At 53.3% G+C, this 23,275-nt stretch overlaps 1 protein-coding gene across 7 annotated transcripts in view; it reads right to left on the reverse strand.

Moving 5' to 3' along the window:
- The window catches only part of SLC6A9 (solute carrier family 6 member 9), a 31,603-nt gene extending 19,314 nt beyond the window's left edge, over positions 1 to 12,289 (reverse strand). For 4 of the 7 annotated variants that reach the window (XM_030325372.1, XM_030325371.1, XM_030325368.1 and 1 more), the window contains exons 1-2: positions 12,018 to 12,205; positions 6,449 to 6,565 (exon numbers count right to left, since the gene is read on the reverse strand). Coding sequence is in view for 2 of the 7 variants with exons in the window: in XM_030325365.1 (XP_030181225.1) it covers positions 6,449 to 6,478 (30 nt within the window). In the remaining 5 variants the exon portion in view is untranslated. Of the gene's footprint in view, positions 1 to 1,066; positions 1,198 to 6,448; positions 6,566 to 12,017 lie in introns of all 7 variants that reach the window. The other 3 variants (XM_030325370.1, XM_030325369.1, XM_030325366.2) reach the window with 3 other exon arrangements.
- Between the last annotated feature and the right edge of the window lie 10,986 nt (positions 12,290 to 23,275).

Raw genomic sequence — 23,275 nt, forward strand, 5'->3', positions numbered from 1 at the left:
TTGAGGGCAGCCCTGCATAAAGCTTCTCCCAAACCCAACCCATGTCTCCCCAGAGGACATTCCTTCTCTGGCCTTCTGAAGGTCAAGTCAGGATGCTCTACAGGGTGGGGAGGATGGCTTTCTCCGTCCCCAAACCCTCGCTGCCATCAGCCCCACTGCCCCTGACATCGTTGCCCATCCCCAGCTTCTAGGGATGAGGCCACACTGATGCCCACCCAGGCGCTCGCCGTGGACACTGTGAACGTTCTCTGGGGTCTCTTGCCTCCCAGCTGAGCCTCCCATCCCATCCTCTTCCCCCACCCTCACTGCTGAGTCCATGTACCACGTCCCCTGCCCCCTCACTCACTCTCCCCATAGGAGTAACTGCCGTGGCACGGACAATGGGGCTGTATTGATTAGTACAATTCCTGGGCACCTCCGGCCCGTCTCCCCGGGAGCTAGGACAATGCAGCTTTGATACACAGAGCAGATTCTCAGCAGGTCCTTGGGCTGGGGGAGCCCTCACACCCCCACTCTCCTCCCCCATGCCCCCACCACATAGCTAACTCTTCCCGCACTCCTTTGCACAGTTGCAACTTTCTGGGTCACTTTTGCCGGTGTCTGTCTCGCTGGCTGGCTGTGCCTGCCCCTCCCTGGCACAGACCACTCAGCCCCTCTCCCCACCCCCAGCTCAGCCTCCCAGACCGCCTGGCTCCACGGAGGGGGCTCAACCTCTGGGAGGTGACTGACCTGTTCTGGGGAGGAGGGGGCCACAGGTCCACGAGCCGAGGCCATCCCAGGATGAGCACTCAGAGCGGAGTGCGCGTGTCTCCGCTGCTCATTCACACCTCTGCCAGCTCCAGGCGACACTGACGCATCCCCTGCCTCTCCCACTGCCGGCTGGGCAGCGTCAATTACTTTCACCTCATCTCCTCCCCAAGCTCTGCCTACCCCCTCCGCTGGCCCTCCCCCTCCGGCCAGTCCCCATGCAGCCCGGCGCGGGTGCTCCAGAGCTAGAGTGAGGCATGGGGTTTGTTGTGTTTTCCCCTTGTTCCCAGCAAGTTATTGGAACAAAACATACACTCACATACTCACAACCACAGAGTGAGGCAGAGCGAGCGCGGAAGACAGTGAGCGGCCTCAGGGCCTAGATGCTTCGGAGCTCCCAGGCCTGGCACTTGGTGGGCTCCTGGTAGGGTGGTTGGGTGTCATTGGGCACTAGACATGTTAAAGGGCAGGAAGAAGGGGGCATCATCCACAGGCACTACCAAAGCAGCTTAGACTTCATGGAGTGGTGTGGGCTGAGGGGGTGTTGGGCCCTGGAGCTGTTCCCCCACAAGAGTTAGAGACTCTCAACCAGCCAAGATGATTGAGAATGTGACTGGCCATGCAAGAAAGCTCGGGCCTGCACTGTCACTTGCCCTAAGAAAGTTGGCGCTAGCCAAGAGAGTGGTCACCACAGAGTTCAGACAAAGGCGGAGCCACGCAACAGAATCCTTGGAGATTTGCACTGCACTGCACTGCCCAGAACCCCAGACGTTGCTCTGGAGTATGTGCTGTGTGGGCTGGGTACAGACCAGCAGGTGTCACCATAACTGGGCGAGGGGTCACTCAGACCCATCGAGTCCCACTTCTCTGGGGCCACACTCGCTAGTCAGTCTCCAGCTGATGCTGAGATACCACAAACCAGCAGTCAGGAAGGCGGGCATGAGTATTCTGGTCCCGGGAAGGTGCACCTGTCCTCGGAAATTGATAGGTTGGCAGAAGGAAGGATCTTGGTAAGCATCCACCAAATGGAAGCGTGCATGGATTCTAATGTAAAGAACAGCCAGCTTTTCTGTTAGTTTGGTAAGTGTGGTGACCCCAAAGGGAACACGGCAGGATGGATTTTTTTTTTTAAAGGGCGCAGGCTTTAGAGTCAGATAGGCCTGGTTCAAACCGCCGCGCTGCCAGTTTCTCACTATATACAGCCTTAGGCAAGTCATTAACATGTCTAGTCTTAGTTTCCTCATCTCGGCAATAGGGATAATGTCCACCCATCATCGAATCTAGTGAGTATTAGCAATAATAGGAAGAGATGGTACATATTCAGCGCTTACTATGAGCCACTGTCCTCAACACTTTATATATATTAATTCATTTAATCTCCCCTCCACCCCCCGCAAATGCCTTGATGTAGACACATTATTACGTACATCTTGGTGGGGGAGGTGGAGACCAGCCTCGGCTCAAGCAAGTCCCCTAAGAATGGCCTGAGACCCCACCGACTCAGCCTCTCACTGGGCCAGCCTCACGCAGCCAGGTCCCCAGACACGCTCTGCTGACTTCCTGCGGGCGCAGACTGTGGGCCAAGGCGCTGGCTGGGCCACTGGCTTCAGGAAGACCCAGTCACCCATGATGCCCAAATGCTCACTTCCACCCAGGGTGGGCTCTGGGCTCCGGCTGCCCTGGCCTGGGCAGGCTGCCCAGAACAGGCAGCCCTGGCTGGACAGCTTTCTCTGGCTCTGGCCATGGGGACAGGAGGCGGCAGCAGCCCAGCTGGGCCCTGGCCGTAATGAGGCCTCATTAGTGGGATCCAGCTGCTCCAGCCCCACTTTGGGAGGCCGACTCCCCCAGCCCCCGCCTCTGACTTTTCTTAATAAGAGTGGGCATGCCTCCAGAGGGGCGAGCAATCTAGTTGCTTTGTTGTGCCCTGTGACTCCAGGGGGAAGGTCCCGCTGAGCTAGGCCTGAGTGGGGGGAGGGCTGCAGGGAAGCTGCGTGAGGGGAGGTGAGGGCACAGGACTGAGCAGGTGTGCTCCAGGGAAGCCGGAGGGGGAGGGGAAGGAGACCAAGGGGAAGGGAGGGTAGGGTCTCAGGTCCAGAGAGGAGGCCTGAGGACTGTTGGGCCTTTTCCTCTGGATCTAGATATCGTCCAGTTCACTGGGTATGTGTCGTTGCACATCTCTAATCACCTGGTTGATCATCTGGGTCATTGCTCAGAGACCAGTGACCATCTGGGTCATTGTCCCAGCTAAGAGAGCCCTTCCTCTGTGTTAGGCCTCGTATAAGGAGAGTGCCCACTACTATGTGCTAGTCCCTGAGCTAGGAGAATACCTACTATGGGCCAAACCCTATGCTAGCAAAGCAGCCACCGTATGCCAGGACCGGTGTTTGGAAAGCGTTCCGTGTGCCAGGACCTATTAGCAGAGTGCCCACCATGCGCAACGTCTGAGGCCAAAAGAGAACACAGTGCGTCAGGTCTGTGTTAAGAGAGCACCCGCTTTGTGGCAGCCCGGTGCCGGTGAGCCCCTGTCGTGTGCTATGTTCCGCACTAGATGAGCATATCCTTCGTGTGCCAAATTCTGTGCCAGGTGAGGACCCAGTGAATGCCCAGCCTTGAGATGGGGGGGCACCCGCTGTGCGCCTGGCACTGTGATAGATGGTGCCCAATGTGTGACAGGCTCTATACTGGGGGAGTGCCCAGCATGTGCCAAGCCTGTACGAGTTGAGCACGTGCCACGTGCCAGGCCTTGGGCCGGGGGAGCACCCGCTGTGTGCCTGGGCCCTGCAATGGATGGTGCAGATAAGAGGGGCACAAACCCTCATATCAGAGAGGAACAGAACAGGTCAGGGCGGGGCAGCCCGGGTGGCCAGCGGTGCTTGCAAAGCCTTCTGGGATGATTTAGACCTTCTGGCACCCGGGGCCCTAGCCCAGGTGACTCTGTTCTTATTCATCGCAAGGTTTCCCGGCGGCAGAAGCAACCAGCGTGCTCGAAGACATGGGGAGAGGCCAGCGAGGCTCACCAAGGCCTCTGTTGCCCAAGACTCTGTGTTAGTGGGCAGTGGGCAGAGGGGAGGGGGCAGAATCAGCCCAGCTTGTGACCTTGGTGTGAGGCCATGTGTGTGGGGGGCTCTCCTGTCCTGGGCTCCTCTCCTCTAGCTCCCCGTCCTCTGAGCCTCAGGCAGCTCCACCCCACATGTGTACAGAGGCACTAGGTCTCCATGGAAGTATCACCCCATCCACCCCCCGGTGCCCCCAAGCATCCCAGCTGCTCCCAGGCTTGGAGGCACCCTGGCCAGCTGGGTTCTCGCACGGCCCCGTCCTAGGAGCTGCTGAGGCGTGAGGGAGGCAGCTGAGCTGGCCTGGCAGAGACCATCTGGGCTGGGAGTCGGGGGAGGGACACGTGCAGCAGGCATGTGGGCCTGGGCACGTGCTGCGAAGGGGCTTGCTTCTCCACAGAGCACCTGCCACATGAAGAGCGGGGCAGGAGCGCCAAGGATGACACAGGGTATCTGCTGACTGAAGGGAGCCGAGGGGACCCATGTCCTCACACCCAGACCTGAGGCAAAGCAGATAGAAGTGAGGAGCCCATGGCAGGGACTAGCTACCCGCTCCCTGCATACCAGAGCACAAGTGGTAAAAGAAGTCACGGGGCTGGGACTGTCCAAGCGGCTCCCATGCGTGGTCCTCAATGCCCTCTCTTCGGCCCTACCATGGCATCCAGAGAAGGGCACGTCTGAAAGGATCGTCCTTAGCTATTTGCCTTTAGGGGACCGCAGGCACCTAATAAAGCCCTGGCTCAGCTGCCTAGGTTAGCCAGGAGGGATGGCGCTCCTCGGAGCCTGTATCCTAGAGACGAGCGCTGAATGGAGGAGGTGGCTCCAGTTCCAAACTGGGGCCAGAGAATAGAGTAGCCCAAGGTCATCAGCAGAACTGAAAAAGAGGCAGGAACAGAATCTCTAGCAACCACTGTGGTGGTGGTGGGGGGGGGGTGGAGCCCAGGGGACAGATGTTACGGGCCTCAAACGCAGCAGTGGCGGGCAGAAGCCAAAGGGCAGAGGGCATGGAGGAAACTAAGCCCCGGCTATCTTTAGGCACATCCTGGGGCTGGGAACGGCGTCCCAAGGCAGCGCTCCCTTCCACAGACATGCTGGCCCGGCAGGCAGAGCCCAGAGTCCGGGAAGCTCAGCTCCTGGCAGGGATTATGGGACGTTGTGATTCATGCTCCCTATGTGGCCCACATGGGTCCCGCTGCCTGCCTGCCACAGTCCTTTCAGGGTCACTCCAGAGAAGGAAGAGCAGCCAGGGAATACTCAGAGGGCTTCTTAGGTTTCGTGGGGCTCAGAGCCTCCATGTAGGATGGGACAGAGCCACACCCCATGTCCTATGTACAACAGGCCCGTGGCAACTCCAAGACTTCTCTGGGAAAGGGAGACCATTTTTGGTCCTATCACAGCATCCATCTCTAGCAAATGTTCAGGTCATGAGGCTTCCCTCTCTGCCCGTTTCTGAGCACCCAGAGTTCAGGTTGGCTCAGGAATACCTTCACGTGCCCAGTTCATTCAGACTTGTTCCGACCAGGTAGGAGTCAGGCCAGAGCAGGTCTGAGGGGCTGAATGCTAGAAGCTCAGAACAGGGCAAGATAGAGGGTCCTTACCTTGGGGAAAAACCACCCATCTCCTTCTCCCAGACCATTCCTTTGGACCAGGTACTCTGAGTCCCAAAAATCTTTGATGAGAGACACAGCCTATTTAGGGGGTGGGGGGAGCTTGGCAGAGACCCTAGGTCAATCAGTTCTTAACAGAACGAGAAAAGCAACAGAAGGAATTGATGCGGGCAAGAGAGGTGCCAAGGGAAGGGGCTGTACTCATCACTGGCTTCCTCCCCTGACAGCTGCCCAGTCTAGCCCGTCCCCGAGGCAAGATCCCAAGAGAAGAAATCCAACCCCTGCTCTTGGGATAGGATCTGACATCCTTTCCCCAGTTCCTGCTTCCAGTGCCAACCTGCTCCATCCATCAATGAGTCTGCCTCCTTCAAGCCCTGACCAGGCCCTGCCCTTGCCCCTCTGCTTCTCGAGGCATCTCACTCCCTCCTCTCCTGTGCTCTGAGGCAGCGGGCAAAGGAAGGGGGGCACGGCTTGGGGCAAGGGGAGAGGGAAATTTTCCGAGGCCTGAGAAGAGGATTCAAAATGAAACGCTCTTTGTTACTTTTCAGAGTGAGAAGGAACCAGGGAAGTAGAGAAAAGCCAGACAGGGTCTGAAGACCCCTTGATCAGCTCATACTGGACATTCCCTGAGGCAGGCAGAGCACAGGGTTGGGGTGGGGTGCTGGGGAGCCAACCATGTGACGGTCCTGGGTGTCCCGCTGTCCTCCCAGCCCAGGACAGACTGCAGGCTCTCCAGAGCATCTCTGGTGATGAGGACTGGGAGTGTGCTCCTGCCTCCTGACATGCCTTTGTGGGCTCTGTGGCAGAATCTGCCCTATTACAGGCTCAGAGCCCCACCACCATCTAACTCGTTGGGTAAGGGGCTGCCTGCTTGGGGCCTGAGATAGCCCCAGTACTCAGGAGCCTTAGCAGTGCCAGACTCAGGGCCCCAAGAAGCCTCCTAGGCCCTCCTGTCATGGCAAGCAGCTGGCAGAAGGTCCCAGAGGGGGCGGTGCTCACGACGCACCCCCTTCCTCCCTGCAGTCTGGTCCCTGTACTTACCAGCATCCCTTTGGCACCTTTTCCTACCATGGCAGCAGCAGGTTGGGGGGCTCTGGAGTCCTGGACCCCACTCACAGGCTCTGCTTCCAGCACCTTTCAGACCACAGACCTCAAGAGCTGTGGAGAGAGCAGAGAGTGGGGTGGGAACCTGGCCCAGGAAGGGGAGGGCAGGACACGGGACGGGGTGGCCCTCAGGGTTCTCCAGGACAGGTAGAGCAGGGCCCAGACCACCAGCTGGCAGGCCCTCACTTCGCTCCCAGGCTGGCCCACCCTCTGCCAGGCCATTTCCCGCCTCGTTTCTTTCTGGATGACCCTGGATCTGCTCCTTCCTAGCCCTTCTTCCAGCCCTTCCCCTGGATCCCTTGGTCTCCACGCTTCCCGTCCCAATGGGCAAAGGTCTATTTTTAACTCTCCAGATGCCCAATTCTATAAAAGATAAAAAAACGAACACAGAACTGGGACAGAGTCCAATTCCTTCATCGTCTATGTGAATGGCTTCAACCTTTCTCCTGAAGGGGAGTCAGCACACAACTCCCCAACCTCACCCCAGCCAGACAGCCAGGAGAGTCCTCCCTCCTCCTGGTGCCAATCAGCTTGGGCTCTGGGGCAGCTGGGCATGTTGCCATGTCACCAACCTGGACCATAAGCTCTGCAAACACTAAACACACCATGGGCAGGCACATCTCCCTGCCCTCGCTCAGGCTGTCCTCTGCCTGCAACATCTTCCCTCCTGCTCACCCGGGAAAATGCTGCAAATTCGTGCTTAAATGTCACTTCTCTGTAACCTTCCCTGGCACCTTCCCCAACGAGAGTGAACAAATTGCTTCACCCTTTCTTTTTTAAGCGTATTTCTACTAGTGTCCTTATCAACTCATATTAGACTTATTTGCTTATGTCCGTCAACCATGAGTCTGTGAATTCCCCCAAGGGTTGGGTCTGTGTTTCATTTACCTCCTGTGTCAGCACCCAGCCCAGTGCTCGCTTACAGCAAGTCTTGGTTGAACTGAATTGAAGGGCGATGGGTAAGGCTGACATACTGGGGTGATGGTCCAGCTCAGCCAGAGACCTTGTAGGAAACATCTGACAGGCAACGTGGGGCTGACAAGCTGGAGGCGGCAGCAGACCAATGGAAGGAGTGGCCACACGGCTGTGCCGGTGTATACAGGTTTAATGTCAAACACGGATGGAATAGGAGGTAGTTTTTGACAGACCTCAGGAGAGGAATCAACCTTTAGGGAGCCTCAAAGAATTCTCTCATGGGAAGAAAACCCTGGGTCAGGTGGACAAGGAGGTTCAACCTCTATAGGGTCGGGTCTCAGGAGGGACCGGGCTCAGCTTCTGGCCCCTTCTTTACCCTCCCAGGGAGCAGACTCTACTCCAAAGGCCGTTCTGTGCCACTCAGCCCCACCCACAGCCACCTGTCAAGGGTCTCCTCTCTCCTACAGGCCCAGGAAGTTTTTGGAAGGCCAGAAGAGACGAGGAAGAAATTCCTTGCCTGTGAAAACCAAGCATTGGCTTCCTTAGGACCTTGCCCTGGCCACTCGGTGTCCTATACAGCCCTCTCCCCGAGGCAGGGGCAGGTGCAGTTGTGACTTGTAACCATCTCCCTTTTGTCAGTAACCCAGGCTGTTCTCTCTGCCTCTCGAAGTGTCCTCCTAAAGGGGCTGCTGCTCATGGCTCTGGCCTTCTGGGGGCTGTGAGGAGAAGGAGGGGCATGCTCCCTTAGAAGCTCATACCCTTGTCTTCTTCACTCACCGCATGCCCTAAACTCTAGGTCTGACTTCACCAAAGCCGTCCCTCTTCAGCCAACGAATAATAATGACAGTAATAATAATGATAGTAAAAATAGCCGATGGCATAATTAAGAGCCACCTCATGGACGGGTAATTAGTATGGCCCCTGGTGAGGTAAGTAAACTGAGGACACTCTGCCCAGGAACTGAGGCTACAGAGCATTCTCACTCAGGTTATCCCCAAGCACTGACTGCAAATACGGTCCCTGTGCTCACAGTGTTTAGAGATCGGTGACGAAAAGACTGCTTGGCGCTGGTCTCCAGGAGAATGAGTTGGGTGTGAAGCATTGCCGCTTATGGACCATCACTGGCAAGCAGTTAGCTTAGCATGTGATGAAGAGCTTGGGCACTGAGACCTGGTAGAACTGGGCTAGAATTCTGGTTCTGTCATTCAGCATGTGTGTGACTTTGAGCAAGTTACTTAAACTTCTCTGAGCCTCAGTTTTCTCAGTCTGGAAGATGGGTCTGGTAACACTTCCCTTGTTAAGTTCTGAAATCTCTGCTTAATTTTGGATTCTACTACAAGTCCTCCACATTTTCCTCCCCTCCCGTCCATTAATCTTCCCAAAGCCCTAAAGCCTTGATTCCCTCCCATCGTTCTCCACAGCCAACAGGATATGGCCTAGATTGTTTAGCAGGCGTTTAAGGCTGGCCACAATTCAATTCATTTATTCCACAAATATTTATTTCAGGCTTGCTCTGGGCCCGACCTGCGCTGGGCAGCAAGAACTCATTGGTCTCTGCCTTCCTGCATCTTACAAGCTAGGGGGAAAGAGGGAAACTTGTGACTCAAATGCAATCACACACTGAGATAAAGGGTGTGAAGGAGAAAGATCCTTCTATGAGAGCCTACAGCAGGGGGACCTGGCCTCAGCTGAGAGTCACTGAGGGCTCTCCTGAGGAAGTGATGTTTATGTTTAAGGAACTTATTTCAGAGGAACTTATTTAGGCAAAGTGGCGATAGTGAGGAAGAGAAAAGGAAGAGAGAGTCAAGCAAATGAAATAATACGTGCAAAGACCCTGAGGCTGGGACTCAGATAGCCAGGGAGAAAGTGGCCAAAGATAAAGGTGGACAGATAAGCAGGGTCAGGGACTTTGGGGCCTGGATTTTGGTTTTTATCCCAAGAGCAATGTCAGTGATCAAAGGCTTTGAGGCAGAGTTGCACCTGGCAGGGGCAATAGGTGGAATGTGCATTTTGAAAACATCGCCCTAGATACAGTGTGGGGAAAGGACTGGAGAGAGGGGTTAGTGGAAGAGAAGACAGTCAGGAAGCAGCCAGGCCAGGTATGAGGGGGCTTGGACTAGGAAAGTGGTGATGGGGTAGGGAAAGGTGCACAGATCTGGGAAAATATAGAAGGTAACATTGGTAGGACTTGGTGATGAATTGGACAGGAGGTGAGGGACAAGGAGGGGGTCGCTGGTTTCTGCTGGTGCAACAGGAAGAAGCCAGTGTCAGGCCCAGGGACAGGAGTGCTGGGTCCCTGCAGGTTTAGAGTGGGCAGAGGGTGAGCTGGGTGTGAGTTGCCAGTGAACTGTGGATGGTAAGAGGGCAGTCACAGGACCCGGTTATCTTTACGGTCTCACTGCTCAGTATTTCCTTCTCCCCAAACAGGGCTAAAGCTGTCTGTCAATCAATTCTAAGGGTGCATCTGAGCCAGCTGGGGAGTCCTCTCTGGGAATGGAAAGGTGACAGGCTCTTTCCCTGCCTTCAAGGACCTCGTAGTTTAGGAGAAAGATGGAGGAGGAAGCATAACCTCTGTTCACTGTGATGGAGGGAGTGGATGGGGCTGTGGGAGCCAGGGAGGGCTTCTAGCTTTGCCTAGAGCCCAGGTTGGCTGCATGCAGCCACCTGCCGCCATGTGGGACTATTCAGCATTTCCCAAAGGTTCTTGTCTCCATGTTTGTTCAGGGGGCTCTGTCTTCCTTAAGCATTCTTGTCCCCATTTCCATCTGTATATATCCTACCCATCTTCAAACCTGTCCCAATAGCATTATGTTCAAGAAGCCTTCCTTCCTCCTCCAGGTGCAGTCACCTTTTCACTGTACTCCCAAAGCACGCTGTGTACATCTAATTAACACGCTCGTCACATGCAGTGTTGAGGCACGGTTACTAGGTCCAAATCTGGCTCCCCATGAGCTAGAGAGATCTTCCAGGGCAAAGGTGTGATTCTCCTGTGTCCTCAGGGCTGGGCACAGAGCAGGTACCGCGGCAGTCTCGCAGTGTAGGCCGAGTAAGGGGGCGTTTTCTCTGCGGTCCTTGGAAACACTTGGGCATGCTCAGTGCCGCCCATTGGTCCCACAGTTCCCTCACCCACTATTCTCAAACCTTCTGATGCTCCCTCACTTTGGATTTCTCCGGTCCTTCTTTCCTTTTCCATTCCTCACGCCCCCTCCACCCCAACCTTTATTTTCTAGCAGCCCAAGCATCAAGCTTGTTTCAGCAAAGAAATAGTCCCAAGCTTTGTGCTGGAGCTGTCAGAGAGCTGTGGACGCGGCTCCTTTAAGAGTGACCAGGGAGGGGGCGTGGTCTACGGAGAGCAGGCCCGAAAGGGGGCGCGGCTCCTTTAAGAAGCAGCCAGCAGACAGCGAGGAGGCCCCGGGCCGGCAGGCAGGGGCGCGGTCGCCTTTGGAACTGCGGCACCTTCCTTAGCACCCCGATTCCTCGAAGCGGGGTGCGTCCGATTCAACCCTGGTGCGAGGTGTTGGGGGGCGGTGTTACATCAGCCGCCACGTGTGGGCCTCTCAGCTGGTGTGGAGGCGGCGGCCCCGCCCCCGGCCCCAGCGGTGGAAAAGTACCGGGGCGCCGAGGTCCCCGCCCCCTTGCCCCGCCCCCAGGCCGGCTCCGGCCCCTCCCGGCCCTCCTGGCTAGCCCCCCTTCCCGTCCCGCCCCGTCCCCGCCGCCTTCCACAGCCCCGCGGTGGCTACGGGGTGCGGGGCACCGGCTGAGGGTGGGCGCCCCCGGCTCCTAGGCCCCTGCCCTCACCTGTGGCCGCCCGGGCCCGCCCCACACGCACCCGGAACGAAGGTTGGGGTAGGGAGGGCGCGGATTTTCCCCGGAGTAGCAGCCCCAAAATAACTCCACGGCCGTAGTGCCTTCCCAAAGCCGCGGCCAGGAGCCGCGGACAAAGATCCCGAGGGCGTCGGGACCCCCTGGCGCGGCTTCCCGGGACCCGCGGGCGCGCGGGAACCCTAACCCGGCCGGTGGGTGGGTGGGCAGATAGGGAGGCAGGCCGGCTGGAGGAACCAGATAGGCAGCCAGGCCGGCCAGCAGTTCGAGGAGATGGAGCGGCAGCCCGCACGCGGGGCGCAGACCCGGCCCGCCGGTTCCCGGCCGCCGAAGGCCCCCGGCGCACAGACCCACTGGCGCTCCAGACGGACCGTGACACGTTCTGGTTCCGGCGCTACCCGCACAGCTCTGCGCCCGCCGCCCCCGACCAAGCCGGCGTCGGCACGCAGCGCCCCCCCTTCGGGAGCGCCCCCCCCCCCGTTCTCGCCCGCCTCAGCTCCTTGGCGACAGCGGTGACACCCAGACGCGCGCACCTACCCCCGATCTTTGCGGCGAGACAGACATCCCCGTGCGTGCACCCACACTCTTAACCACGGATGCCCGCATGCAAGCGCGATCACACACACACACACACACACACACACACACACACACACACACTCACGCTCGCTGGTCCTGGGGCTTAGCCCCACGGAGATACCAAACCCAGACCGACGGCAGGACGGACAGAGGCGCGGGCCGCAGCGCCCCCTTCCCCAAGCCCCCTTACCATGCTGCAGCCCCCGGCCCAGGCGTGCTGGGTCCGCACCGCGGTGCGCCCAGGTGGCTTTCTTAAAGGGAAAGTTGCATCAGCCTCCCGAGGCTCAGTACCGCCGCGAGTCCGCCCGCCCTGCCGCGCCGCTCGCGGCTCCTCCTGGGCTTGTTGTGTTTTGGTTTCGGGGAGGCGGGGGCCAAGAGTTTGGTGAAAGTTTGGAGTGGAGAAGGCTTGCGAGACCTAGCCAAGTCCCTCCCCTCCCTGAACAGCTCCCCTGGCCGCTCCCCCCCCATCCCCCGTTTCATCCCCACCCCACTGGCCGACTTCTCAGGCTCCTCCTCCCAGGGAATAAAATTACAAGTCTCTCCAGCTTTCAGATGATTGATCCCCAGGAACCCCTGGGAGTGGGCTCCACAAAGGAGCCCCCTTCTCCGCCCTTGTCTTGCTGCCCTCCAGCTGGGGCCCTTGGAGGAAGCAGATGTCGTTGCCCCCTTTGGCTAGACTGGAATGAAGCCAGAAGGCCTGGGGCACTTTGGGGGGCTGGAGCTGGAGTTGGCCCTCCAGGCCCCTGGTCTTCTGCGCCTGCGTTGCCCCCAGGGAGAAATCAGAGCAAATTCCATTCCCTTTGGAGCGGTGCCCCTAGGGACTGTGGGCACAGCTGGGTAAGGCCTGGGTCCTAATCCTTAGAACTGGAGGTCTAGGGGTAATCCTTCCTCCAGGGACCCTCCTTTGACCACTGGTTTGTCACCCCTATTCTGCTGCTTCTGTTAGGGAGTTGCAGACACCAACCTGGGCCCCTTATTCCTTTCCTGGGAAGACAGACCTGGGTTCCAATACCCGATAAAGGAGACTTTGCCAAAAGGAGTCTGCTGAGCCTCAGTTTCCTTCCCTGTGAAATGGAGAGGACAACCTAAGGTAATCCATGTCCTTATATGTAGAACACGTTGCTCCAGGCTGCCTCTGGGCAGCAATGCCTGGCAGTTGGTGGAAAGTTTCCTTACCTTGTGAGAGCCACCAGTTAGTACTTGTTGTCAGAGGAACAGGTGTTGCCCCAGCCTGAGTGGGGCATCTACTCTGAAGGGACCCAGCCTGGAGCAAAAGTACCCCCTCTGTACCCTGAGTCTGTTCCTCACTGTTATCTGGTCAGGAAGCTGGTTTTATTTGTTCCCTGGGGACAGTCAGCCTCCCAGAAGCTGATGCACACACGCCAAAGTCACACAAGTGATTCCACTTTATTAATTTACAATCAGAGGCACTGAGCAAGATAATAGGTATCAGACACAGACACTTCTGCCGACAGGAGCACTCTCAGACCATACACAGTCTATTTCACAAACTTTCCCCAGGGCTCTAGGTTCAGAATTTACAATCTATTTACATTGGAGACCTCATCAAGTCTGGGAAGATGCTTTATCTCATCATAAGATTATTTGCAGTTTTACTTTGTTCCTAAACCTAGGAGTTATAGCATGTTTGGGAGTTATATTCTCCTATGAAAGAATTGCAGGTGTCTTGTGTATGTGTGTGTGTGCGTGCACGCACACACACACACATGCAAGTGCATCTCCACCTGGGCAGTATGTTGTGTCTGTGTCCCCTTACCCTGTGGATTTGTGTAGGGGGATCTGTGTTTGTGGAGAAGTGACCATGTGCACTGCTCTGTGCAGTGGTATGTGTGTGTCCAACTCCAAGGATCGGGCACATCTAAGCCAAGCCCTTCTCGACTCTCCTGCCTAGGACATAAATCCTATTTCTGGCTTCTCCCCCCCCACCCTCTCCCCTGAGGCTTGTCAAAAAGGGCTACCACGCAGGGGAGGCAGGAAGAGGTCCCCAGGTAGGGAGTGGGAACAAGGAAGTGTGTCAGAGAGCAGTGTGATGGCTTTCTTCCTTGAAGCAGTGGACTGAGGGCGAAGGTGCACAAGAAGGGGGCACCAAGTGAAGTTTCTGATGATTATTATGGTCCACGAACACTGGGGCTTCCTACCTCACACTGAGGCACTCGTATGCAGGGAGGCATGTTTGGGATACTCAGAGCCGACCCCCAGGAGGCCCTGAGGCCCTGGGGCTGGGGGCAGCGGAGGGTGGGGTGCTCAGGGTCAGCTCTCTGAGGACTCATTATGAAGATAGTTTGAGATTAATCCAGGGGCAAGGAGACAGTTTAGCACCTTAGTCCGTGGGGTCGGGGGGGGGGGGTGGCGGGGAGATTTTCCCTGGAGTGTTTGGGGAAGTTGGAGATTTGCCCATGAGGGTTTTGCTAGACAGAGATGACATAGCACAAAATATATTTGTATTCATATAGAGAGATTCATGGATGTATGTATTTTACCACCTTGATCTAGAAGAGGCTTCAGGCAGCCATACAGTTAGTTGAGACCCAAGGAGAAACTTGAGAAAGATTTTGGTTTGAAAAGCTGGCTCCATGAGACAGGGACAAGAGCAGCTTTTTTTTTTTTTTTTTTTTTTTTCCCCAACTAGAATGAGGCCCCAAGGGAGGCAGGTCTGGGCCCAGCCCAGGTCAGAACTTGGATGGCCTTCATCCCTGGCTGTGAGCTGCTGGCCCTGGGCAGCTGGCCCACAGGGTGGGAAGACCATGGCTAGCCTGGGCCATGGAGAATAGGGGGATCAAGCTTAGGACACACAGGAGGACGATGGGGTCAGACGACCTGCTGACCTGCTTCTTCCTGGGGCAGGGCAGCAAGAGGGCAGGCAGCTGGCTGGGCCCCACCCACTGTGGGCTAAGGTGTGTCTCCCAAGCCTCTAGTTACTGTGCTATTTCCTGCGCAGGCTGAACCCAGCGTCAGATCCCCCAGAGCTGGCTGGTTTCCTCCTTTGTTGTCGTCAGCCTATAGGATCAAGGCCTGTGTTGGGACACACAGAGTTGGCTTAGATGTATGTCTGTGGCAATAGGGATAAGGCCAAACTTGGGCCACTTCTGGAGGGCTCTGAAGGAGCTGGTGGCATTAGGCACTTGGTGGAGGGGTGCAGAGGGGCCCTGCTGAGACATTGGAGGAGGGTGGACACCGTTTGAGTTGCAGCCTGGCCTGACCATTGGTCTCCACCTCCTTGGAGTCCCAGCCTCAGGAACCGGGAAGCTTTGCTGGGAGTGGCTTGCCTGGGCTCTGTTCTCAGATTCTTTCTCCCTTGAACTTGGAGCCCAGTGGTCAGTGCCTGGCACCTTCCCTGCCCTGCCCCAATGCAAGGGACTAGGTTAAATTGGTTCCTGATCCAGGAGATGTCTGTGGGGTTCCATGTGTCCCTCAGACCATTCTGTTGTGCTATTTTTGGCTCCCGTCCATGGAGGCAGCAGGAGTCAATCATGGGGTTCAGAGCAGGGTGCCAGACTGGATCTTGGCAGCTCCAGGTAAAACTAGGCCTATAGAGTGGAAACAATGGCTTTGGCCCTGTCTGGGGGTAGCCCCAATGTCCAGAGCATGCAAAGCCCGGATTCTGAAACACCTTAGAGCTCCCCAAATCCAGAATTCCCAGTGCCAAGGGTGCCAGAGCTCCTAACACTCTAGAGAATCCAAAGCCCACAGTCCTCAATACCCAGAACCCAGGTGCCCAATACCCACAGAGCCTAATGCTCAGGCATACCCAACATCTAGGGCACCCAACATTCCTAATACCCAATTTTGAGTGTCAATGTCCCAACCCATTGGAAAAGAGCCTGGAGGGGATGGAGCAGTGCCCCTGCATGGCCCAGGGCCTTTCAGTGACTGGTATTAGCTGGGGAGGGGCCATCACTGAAGTTGGGGCTACAGGTGGTGCTGGAAGCAGCAGTAATGCTTCCTTGATGCCCCCATCTTGGATCTGGAGAGGTCAAGAGGGGCTGCAGGAGGGATGGCTTTCCTCCAGGCCCATCCCCATCCCAGTTACCACATAGGAGTGTACATCTACTGTGTACTGGGAAGTGTGCTCATCTCTAGGAATGCAGCCACGAGAGGAAAGGGGCCCCCGCTCTCCCACATGGGACATACGACAATGTGCCTGTGCCAGTGCATTGGTGTGGGTCACCATGTTGCCACGTTGCCACCTGTGGCCACACAGGGCATGGTTGTGAGACTGAATGGCTGTTAGCACGGGATGGTGTTGGTGAGGGGCTGTGAACATAAACTGCGTCCGCAAGTTGACATGTGTGACTGTCAGGGCAGGTCCGACTATATCCATCTGTCTGGCCATCCTTACAGTCCCTCCCTGCCTCACTACTTTCCAGGGGAAGGAATGTAAGGCCCTTATTCGCCAGGATCACTCCTACCTGTGGGGAGCAGGGGGCTGGTTCAAAGCCTCTAGCCCTGCAGTGGGCCTAGAGACCCCCCCCTCCCTACTGCCCCTGCTCCTGCTGGACCCAGAGCCTCTTTGGATTGAGAAGGCAGGAAGAGGGCTGGCTATAAGTGAAGCAGTCAATACCAAAAATAGCCATCCACCCTGAGGAGGATCCTATAATATCACCCTCTCTTCCCGCTGACCTGGACCCTGGATAGGGTCTTGTCTGGCTCCACTTCCCCAACTCCCATCTGAGTAGCCCCTTTAGACTCGAAGGAGGGACAGAGCAATGATGTCACTGCAAATTATGACATCATAGGGAGCTATGACATCACAGGGAGGGACACCAGGCTCTGGGGGTGGGTGGTGTTTGGCTGTCTGGGTGGGTGGGGTTCCATCCGCTGGCAGCTCCCCAAACTCCCAGGAGCTGGGGGTGGCAGGACTGGATAAGGCTATATTCAGGGCCCCGCCTTATCTGTCCCCCACGCACATGCCTGATAAGCCTCTTACCAGGGCAGGCCCAGTGAGCAGGCAGGGAGCAAGCTGGAAGAGGGGAAAGGGTCAGCTGGGTCTGGCTGAGCTCCAGAGCAGACGGCAGGGGTCAGGGAGTCCTGACAGAGACCCAGGAGGGGGAGGGGAGGGGGCCTGGGAGATCAGTGTAGAGTGATGGTCAGGAGCGGGGATTCTGAAGCCAGGATGCCTGCATTCACACCCCAGCTCTTCCACTTCATACCCCGGGGAAGTTGGGCCCTCCGTTTCTGCAGTGTTCCTCAGCAAGAATACTATTAGTAGTGACTATCCATCATAGTATTGTGAGCATTAATTATGTGTGAAGGAGGAATAGAAGAGTTCTGGTGGACAGTAAGTACTCATCTCCCTTCCCAGGAGAGGTCAGGATCCTCTCCGGGAGGTGCCCATCCTACCTGGCAACATGCTCTGGTGGCCTGGGCCTCGTCGGGGTCTGGGGTTTCCGAGGCTGCACATCCCCCTACGAGTCCCCACACCTTCCCGGTCTGCATTTGCCTCAAGACTCCTTCCCAGGAATCCTGGCCTTTTGGGCCTGGTTTTTCCCTGCACCCACTATGGATACCTTGGAGCCCTGGTGCCCTCTGGTGACAAAAGTCATACATAGCAGTTACAGCTGGATCCCTGGGCGCATCTGGCCAGCACATCTGCTGTCACTTGTCCCGTTATTTTATGTCGTCCTCACATCAAGGTAGGAATTATGTCCATTTTCTGGAGTTAAGACTCAGGAAGGTTAAATAATTTGTCCAAGGTTACAGAACTAGTAGGTGGTAGAACTTGAACTTGAACCCATGTTGTCCTGTCTCCCAAGTCCACACTCTCACCTTGTGAACGGTATGCATACATAGTCGCATGGCAACACAGTAGGTGTTTTTTGGTGCCATACTGATAGTCTGAGTGTAACTATGATTGGGCACATAGCCATTGAAATTCTCCAGCTGTGAATATAAAATAACGTGAATTGGTTTTGGGAACAATAAGGTTGGGTAGTTGACTATTGAGACTTTTTGTGTGGCTTTGATGCCGCTGATTGTATTGTGTGAGTATAACCATGGTCGGGCTTTCCATTTAAGTTGTGTGAAATTAGCCATGGCAAAACATGTGGCTTGTTTGCCCGTGGTGTGTGTGTGTGTGTGTGTGTGTGTGTGTGTGTGTGGTGCAGGCTTCTGTGGCTATTGAGACTATGTGGGGGAAGGTGACAGAGGGCCCTAAGTTCCCAGCACCACTTGCCTGTTTGCAGTCCCAGGACTGTGTCTTCTCACCATGACACATATGATGGATGACTTTACATGCCTGGTGCACTCCCATGGGCCAGCCCGCTTCTTATTCCTCTCCTCTCCCTCCCCTTCTTTTGGAGGAAGTAAAGCAAATAGTACCACAAATGGAACTGGCTTCCTTTTTTTTCCATGGGGTATTTTACAAACCTTTGAGTGATGTCTCAAAAAAAAAAAAGTCCTTTAAAAAGAAAAGTAAACGTAGCCACTCTAATTCTTTAATTTGAATGTCAGCACCGATTCCCAAGGTGCTGTTCGAAGGTCCCTGGGGGGGCTCCAAGAACCTTGCAGGGGGTCCAGAAGACAAAAGCAATTTTCATAATTTGCCATTTTTATTTCATTGATATTCACGTTAGTGAAGGAAGGGCAACAATGGTCAGTTTTAACTGCTGGTGCCAAGTAGGAATCAGGGCATGGCTCCCAACTGGACCAGCACTCTGTGTTTTGTCTGTCACTATGCATACACAGTAAAAAAATAAAATGAAATAAAATAAAAGGAAAAAAGATAAAGGAATAAAAAGGGCCAGTTTCACTTAAAAATGTCTTGATGAAACAGTAAAATTATTAAAAAAATTTTTTTTTAATTTTTTTTTAACGTTTATTTGTTTTTGGGACAGAGAGAGACAGAGCATGAACGGGGGAGGGTCAGAAAGAGGGAGACACAGAATCTGAAACAGGCTCCAGGCTCTGAGCTGTCAGCACAGAGCCCGACGTGCGGCTCGAACTCACGGACCGTGAGATCATGACCTGAGCCGAAGTTGGCCGCTTAACCGACTGAGCCACCCAGGCGCCCCAGAAACAGTACAATTATTAATTAAAATTTTTTTAAATGTTTATTTATTTTTGAGGTGGGGAGGGGCAGAGAAAGAGGGAGACACAGAATCTGAAGCAGGCTCCAGGCTCTGAGCTGTCAGCACAAAGCCCAACGCAGGGCTTAAACCCCCAAACCGTGAGATCATGACCTGAGCCGAAGTTGGATGCTCAACTGACTGAACCACCCAGGCGCCCCTAAAATTATTAATTTTTTTACCTTTCAACCCTTACATGCCTTTTTAATATTTTGTATGACAAATGGGAAGTGTACATAAAGCATGTCTTCTGCATACAACATATGGTAGTTAGCTTGGGGAAAAGCACTTACTCAACTGACTTATGAGCTGAAATTGATTTTTCTCACTGGTTTTACTTAAAAGAATAAATGACAAAAAATATTACTCAGACTTGGGTATTTGGCATACACTTTCTCCAGAGTGGATGAAATGCACCTGTCACTTCAAGGGAAACGACTTCTTAGTGCTTGTTGCCAATGATAAAGGTAGAGCTTTCAAGTGAAAATTAGAATTTGGAAAATATCTGTCTGCTACCGTGAGTTTGAAATCTTTTCAACTTTGATGAGGTTGGTTTTGACATCAGTGAATGTGTGGGGTCTTTTTGGTTTGTTTTGTTTGTATTGTATAATGAAATGTGTCAGTATTTGGAAGATCTATATAACTCAGTGAACCGGTATTTTCCAAATGACCAGTACATAATGTTAAAAAAAAAATCACGCATGGGAGCCCCTAGGTGGCTCAGTCAGTTAAGTTTCTGACTCTTGATTTTGGCTCAGGTCATGACCTCACGGTTCATGAGTTCGAGACCCACATCGAGCTCTGCACGGACAGCACGGGGCCTTCTTGGGATTCTCTCTTCCTGCCCCTCCCTTGGTTGTGCGTGTTGTCTCTCTCTCTCTTTCTCTCTCAAAATAAGTAAATACACTTTAAAATTAAATAAATAATTAATTAAAAATCATGCATGGGTAAAAGATCCATTCAAGGTGCAAGACAGACCAATGGGTGTTCATGTAACAGAATATGAAAAGTTCATTAATAGAGTTTCAGATTCCACACTGCAACTAACCTTTAAGAAACCACACCTGTCGAGTTTTGGTGTAGTATGAAAGGAAAACATCCATAATGAGCTGAAAAGTCTATAAAAACACTTCTCCCCTTTCCAGCTAAATACATTGTAAGGCTGCACTTCCTTCACACATTTCAGCCAAACCCACATATGGCGACAGATTGAATACAGAAGTGGATATAAGAATCTAGTTGTCTTCTATCAAGCCAGACGTTAAAGAGATTTGCAAAGATATCAAACAATGTCACTGTTCTCACTAAAGTTTGTTTTGGAAAATATATAGCTCTTTTTCATAGACATATTTTTTTCTGTTAGCTTCTAATACCTTTATGTTGTTATTTTGAATATGTATTTTAAATTTCTCTCAGTTTTAACTTAGAATACAGTGAATATCAATAGATAAAACCCACTTAAATAACACTTTTTGGGGTCCTCAGTTATTTTTTTGTTAAGTTTATTTTGGGAGAGAGAGAGCATGAGCAGGGGAGGGGCAGAGAGAGAGGGAGAGGGAGAGGGAGAGAGAGAATCCCAAGCAGACTCCATGCCGTCAATGCAGAGCCCAACGTGGGGTTTGAACTAATGAGCCATGAGATCCTGACCCGAGTGGAAATCAAGACTCAGGGGCTTAGCCGACTGAGCTACCCAGGTGCCCTCTCAAGAGGTCCTGGGATCGAAGAGTTTGAGAACCATTGAACTGGGGGTTTATTTTGAAAACAAAAACAACAAAATTGTATTATAAATATTAAAATTGCTAAGAAACTAGATCTTCACTGTTCTTACCACTAGAAGAAATGTTAATTATGTGGCCCAATAGAAGTGTTAGCTAATGCTACATTGGCCGTCACATTGCAGCATAAATGTAGCAAATCAAGAAGTTGTTTGCCATAGGGCACCTGGGTGGCTCAGTCACTTTAGCGTCTGACTTCATCTCAGGTCAATCCGTGGGTTTAAGCCCCGTGTTGGGCTCTGTGGTGACAGCTCAGAGCCTAGAGCTTGCTTGGGATTCTGTGTCTCCCTCTCTCTCTACCCCTCCCCTGCTCATGCTCTGCCGCTCTCTCTTAAAATAAAATAAACATTAAAAAAAAAAAAAAGAAGTTGTTTGCCTTAAACTTATACAATGTTATATGTCAATTGTATCTGAATTTTTAAAAAAGAGCCTCCCCTTATTTTTTTTGCTCTAAACCTTTATAAATAGTGTACTATGAGAAAATATGCTTATTTTACTACTTACATTATAAAGCACATAAGCTACAGATTTTCAGCATGTTCCTGGTGCGGTTGGCAGTATTCCCTCTCCCTTGCGGAATCTGCCTGATGTCACCTTCTCCCCATACAGCCTGGTCTTTCTTAAGGAGAAGAAAAATTGATCTCTCAATAGCTGCTGCCCTCAGGACTGATAACATCGGCTGGCAGGCTGGGTTCTAAGCAATTACAAGAGCTCTTGCTTCATGCCGTCTCTTCCATTTCTAAGTGCACTTTTTTTTTTTACACTATTATTTATTGAGTACATTCTGTGTTAAGAACTTTACATTCATTTTCCCATTATAGTACTCACAATGACTCTACAAGCTAGATACTATTCTTCCCATTTTATAGATAAGGAAACTAAACCTCAGAAAGGTTGGGAGAAACTTCTAGGAATGTAAGTGAACTTAAGTTACATTAAAGCCCCTTTAAAAAAAAAAAAGAAGGAGGGGCGCCTGGGTGGCTCAGTTGGTTAAGCGTTCGGCTTCGGCTCAGGTCATCATCTCTCAGTTCGTGGGTTCGAGCCCCGCATCGGGCTCTGTGCTAATCAACAGCTCAGAGCCTGGAACCTGCTTGGATTCTGTGTCTCTCTCTCTCTCTCCCTCTCCCCTGCTCATGCTCTGTCTCTCAAAAATAAATAAATGTTAAAAAAATTTTTTTAAAAAAGGAATATTTACGGGGTGCCTGGGTGGCTCAGTCGGTTAAGCGTCCAACTTCAGCTCAGGTCATGATCTCGCGGTTGGTGAGTTTGAGCCCCACGTCGGGCTCTGTGCTGGCAGCTCAGAACCTGGAGCCTGTTTCGGATTCTGTGTCTCCTTCTCTCTCTGCCCTTCCCCAGCTCACGCTCTGTGTGTCTCTCTCTCTCTCAAAAATAAATTTAAAAAAAGGAATATTTAAAAATAATCATTTTATTTATTTATTTTTTCATCCTGGTAAGTGCGATCCTTAATCCCCATCCCCTATTTCCCCCATCCCCCACCCCCTGCCCTCTGGTAACCAGCAGTTTGTTCTCTATAGTGAAGAGTCTGTTTCTCAGTTTGTCTCTCTCCCTCTCTCTCTCTTTTTTCCTCCCTTGCTCATTTTTGTTTCCTAAATTCCACATATGAATGCGATCATATGGTATTTATCCTTCTCTGACTGACTTGTGTCACTTGGCATTATACTCTCCAGCTGCATCCCTGTTCTTGCAGATGGCGAGATTTCATTCTTTTTTTTTATGGCAGAATAATAATATTCCATGGTGTATATATACCACAAAAGTCCCTTCTAATTTATACATTCAAAAAAGTTATTCATCTAAAGTTTAGTACCTTAATTATTGTTTTCAACGTTTTTTTTTTAACATTTATTTATTTTTGAGAGAGAGAGAGAGAGAGAGAGAGAGAGTGAGAGAGAGCACAAGTGGGGGAGGGGCAGAGAGGGGCACAGGGGAAGCAGGCCCTGAGCTGTGAGCCCAGAGCCCAGTGTGGGGCTTGAACTCACTAACTGTGAGAGCATGACCTGAGCCAAAGCCGGGAGTGGGCCGCCTCACCGGCTGAGCCACCCAGATGCTCCTTAGCAATCACTTTAGTACTGAGCTACTACTGAAGGGAAGAACCAACACAGAGCCTCCCTTGGGCCCCATCTGAGCCTCACATTTGAGTCCTTGCCGTTGAGCCCCCATGACGTCCCATGTCACGTTTAGGGTGTGTTTACCCCAAGCCTGAACTCTGGTACCTATGTCTTGCCTGATTTTTTCCAGAACCTTTATGCTGAGCCTTCACACCCTATCTTTCCCACTGGAACCTCTCTGAGCCCTTACCCTGGGACACCACGCCCCAGCTTCTCACCTGAGCCTCCGAGTGCCGAGTGCCGGAGCCTGTCGAGCAGTCCTCACAGCAGAACCCTGCACTTGAGGGCTGAGCTGCATCCCAGGTGGATTCAGACTCTGAGTAGCCCATTTCAGGGAGCAGCAGAGGAAGTAGTGGCTGGAAGTTGGGGATAGGGCCTGAGCTGAGAGAGCGGGAATGGAGACAAACCTGGGCACTCAGGCCCCAGCCATGGTCAGGAGTGTTCCCAGCGAGCACCGAC

Source organism: Lynx canadensis, chromosome C1, assembly GCF_007474595.2.
Source record: "Lynx canadensis isolate LIC74 chromosome C1, mLynCan4.pri.v2, whole genome shotgun sequence".
Classification (NCBI taxonomy): Eukaryota; Metazoa; Chordata; class Mammalia; order Carnivora; family Felidae; genus Lynx; species Lynx canadensis.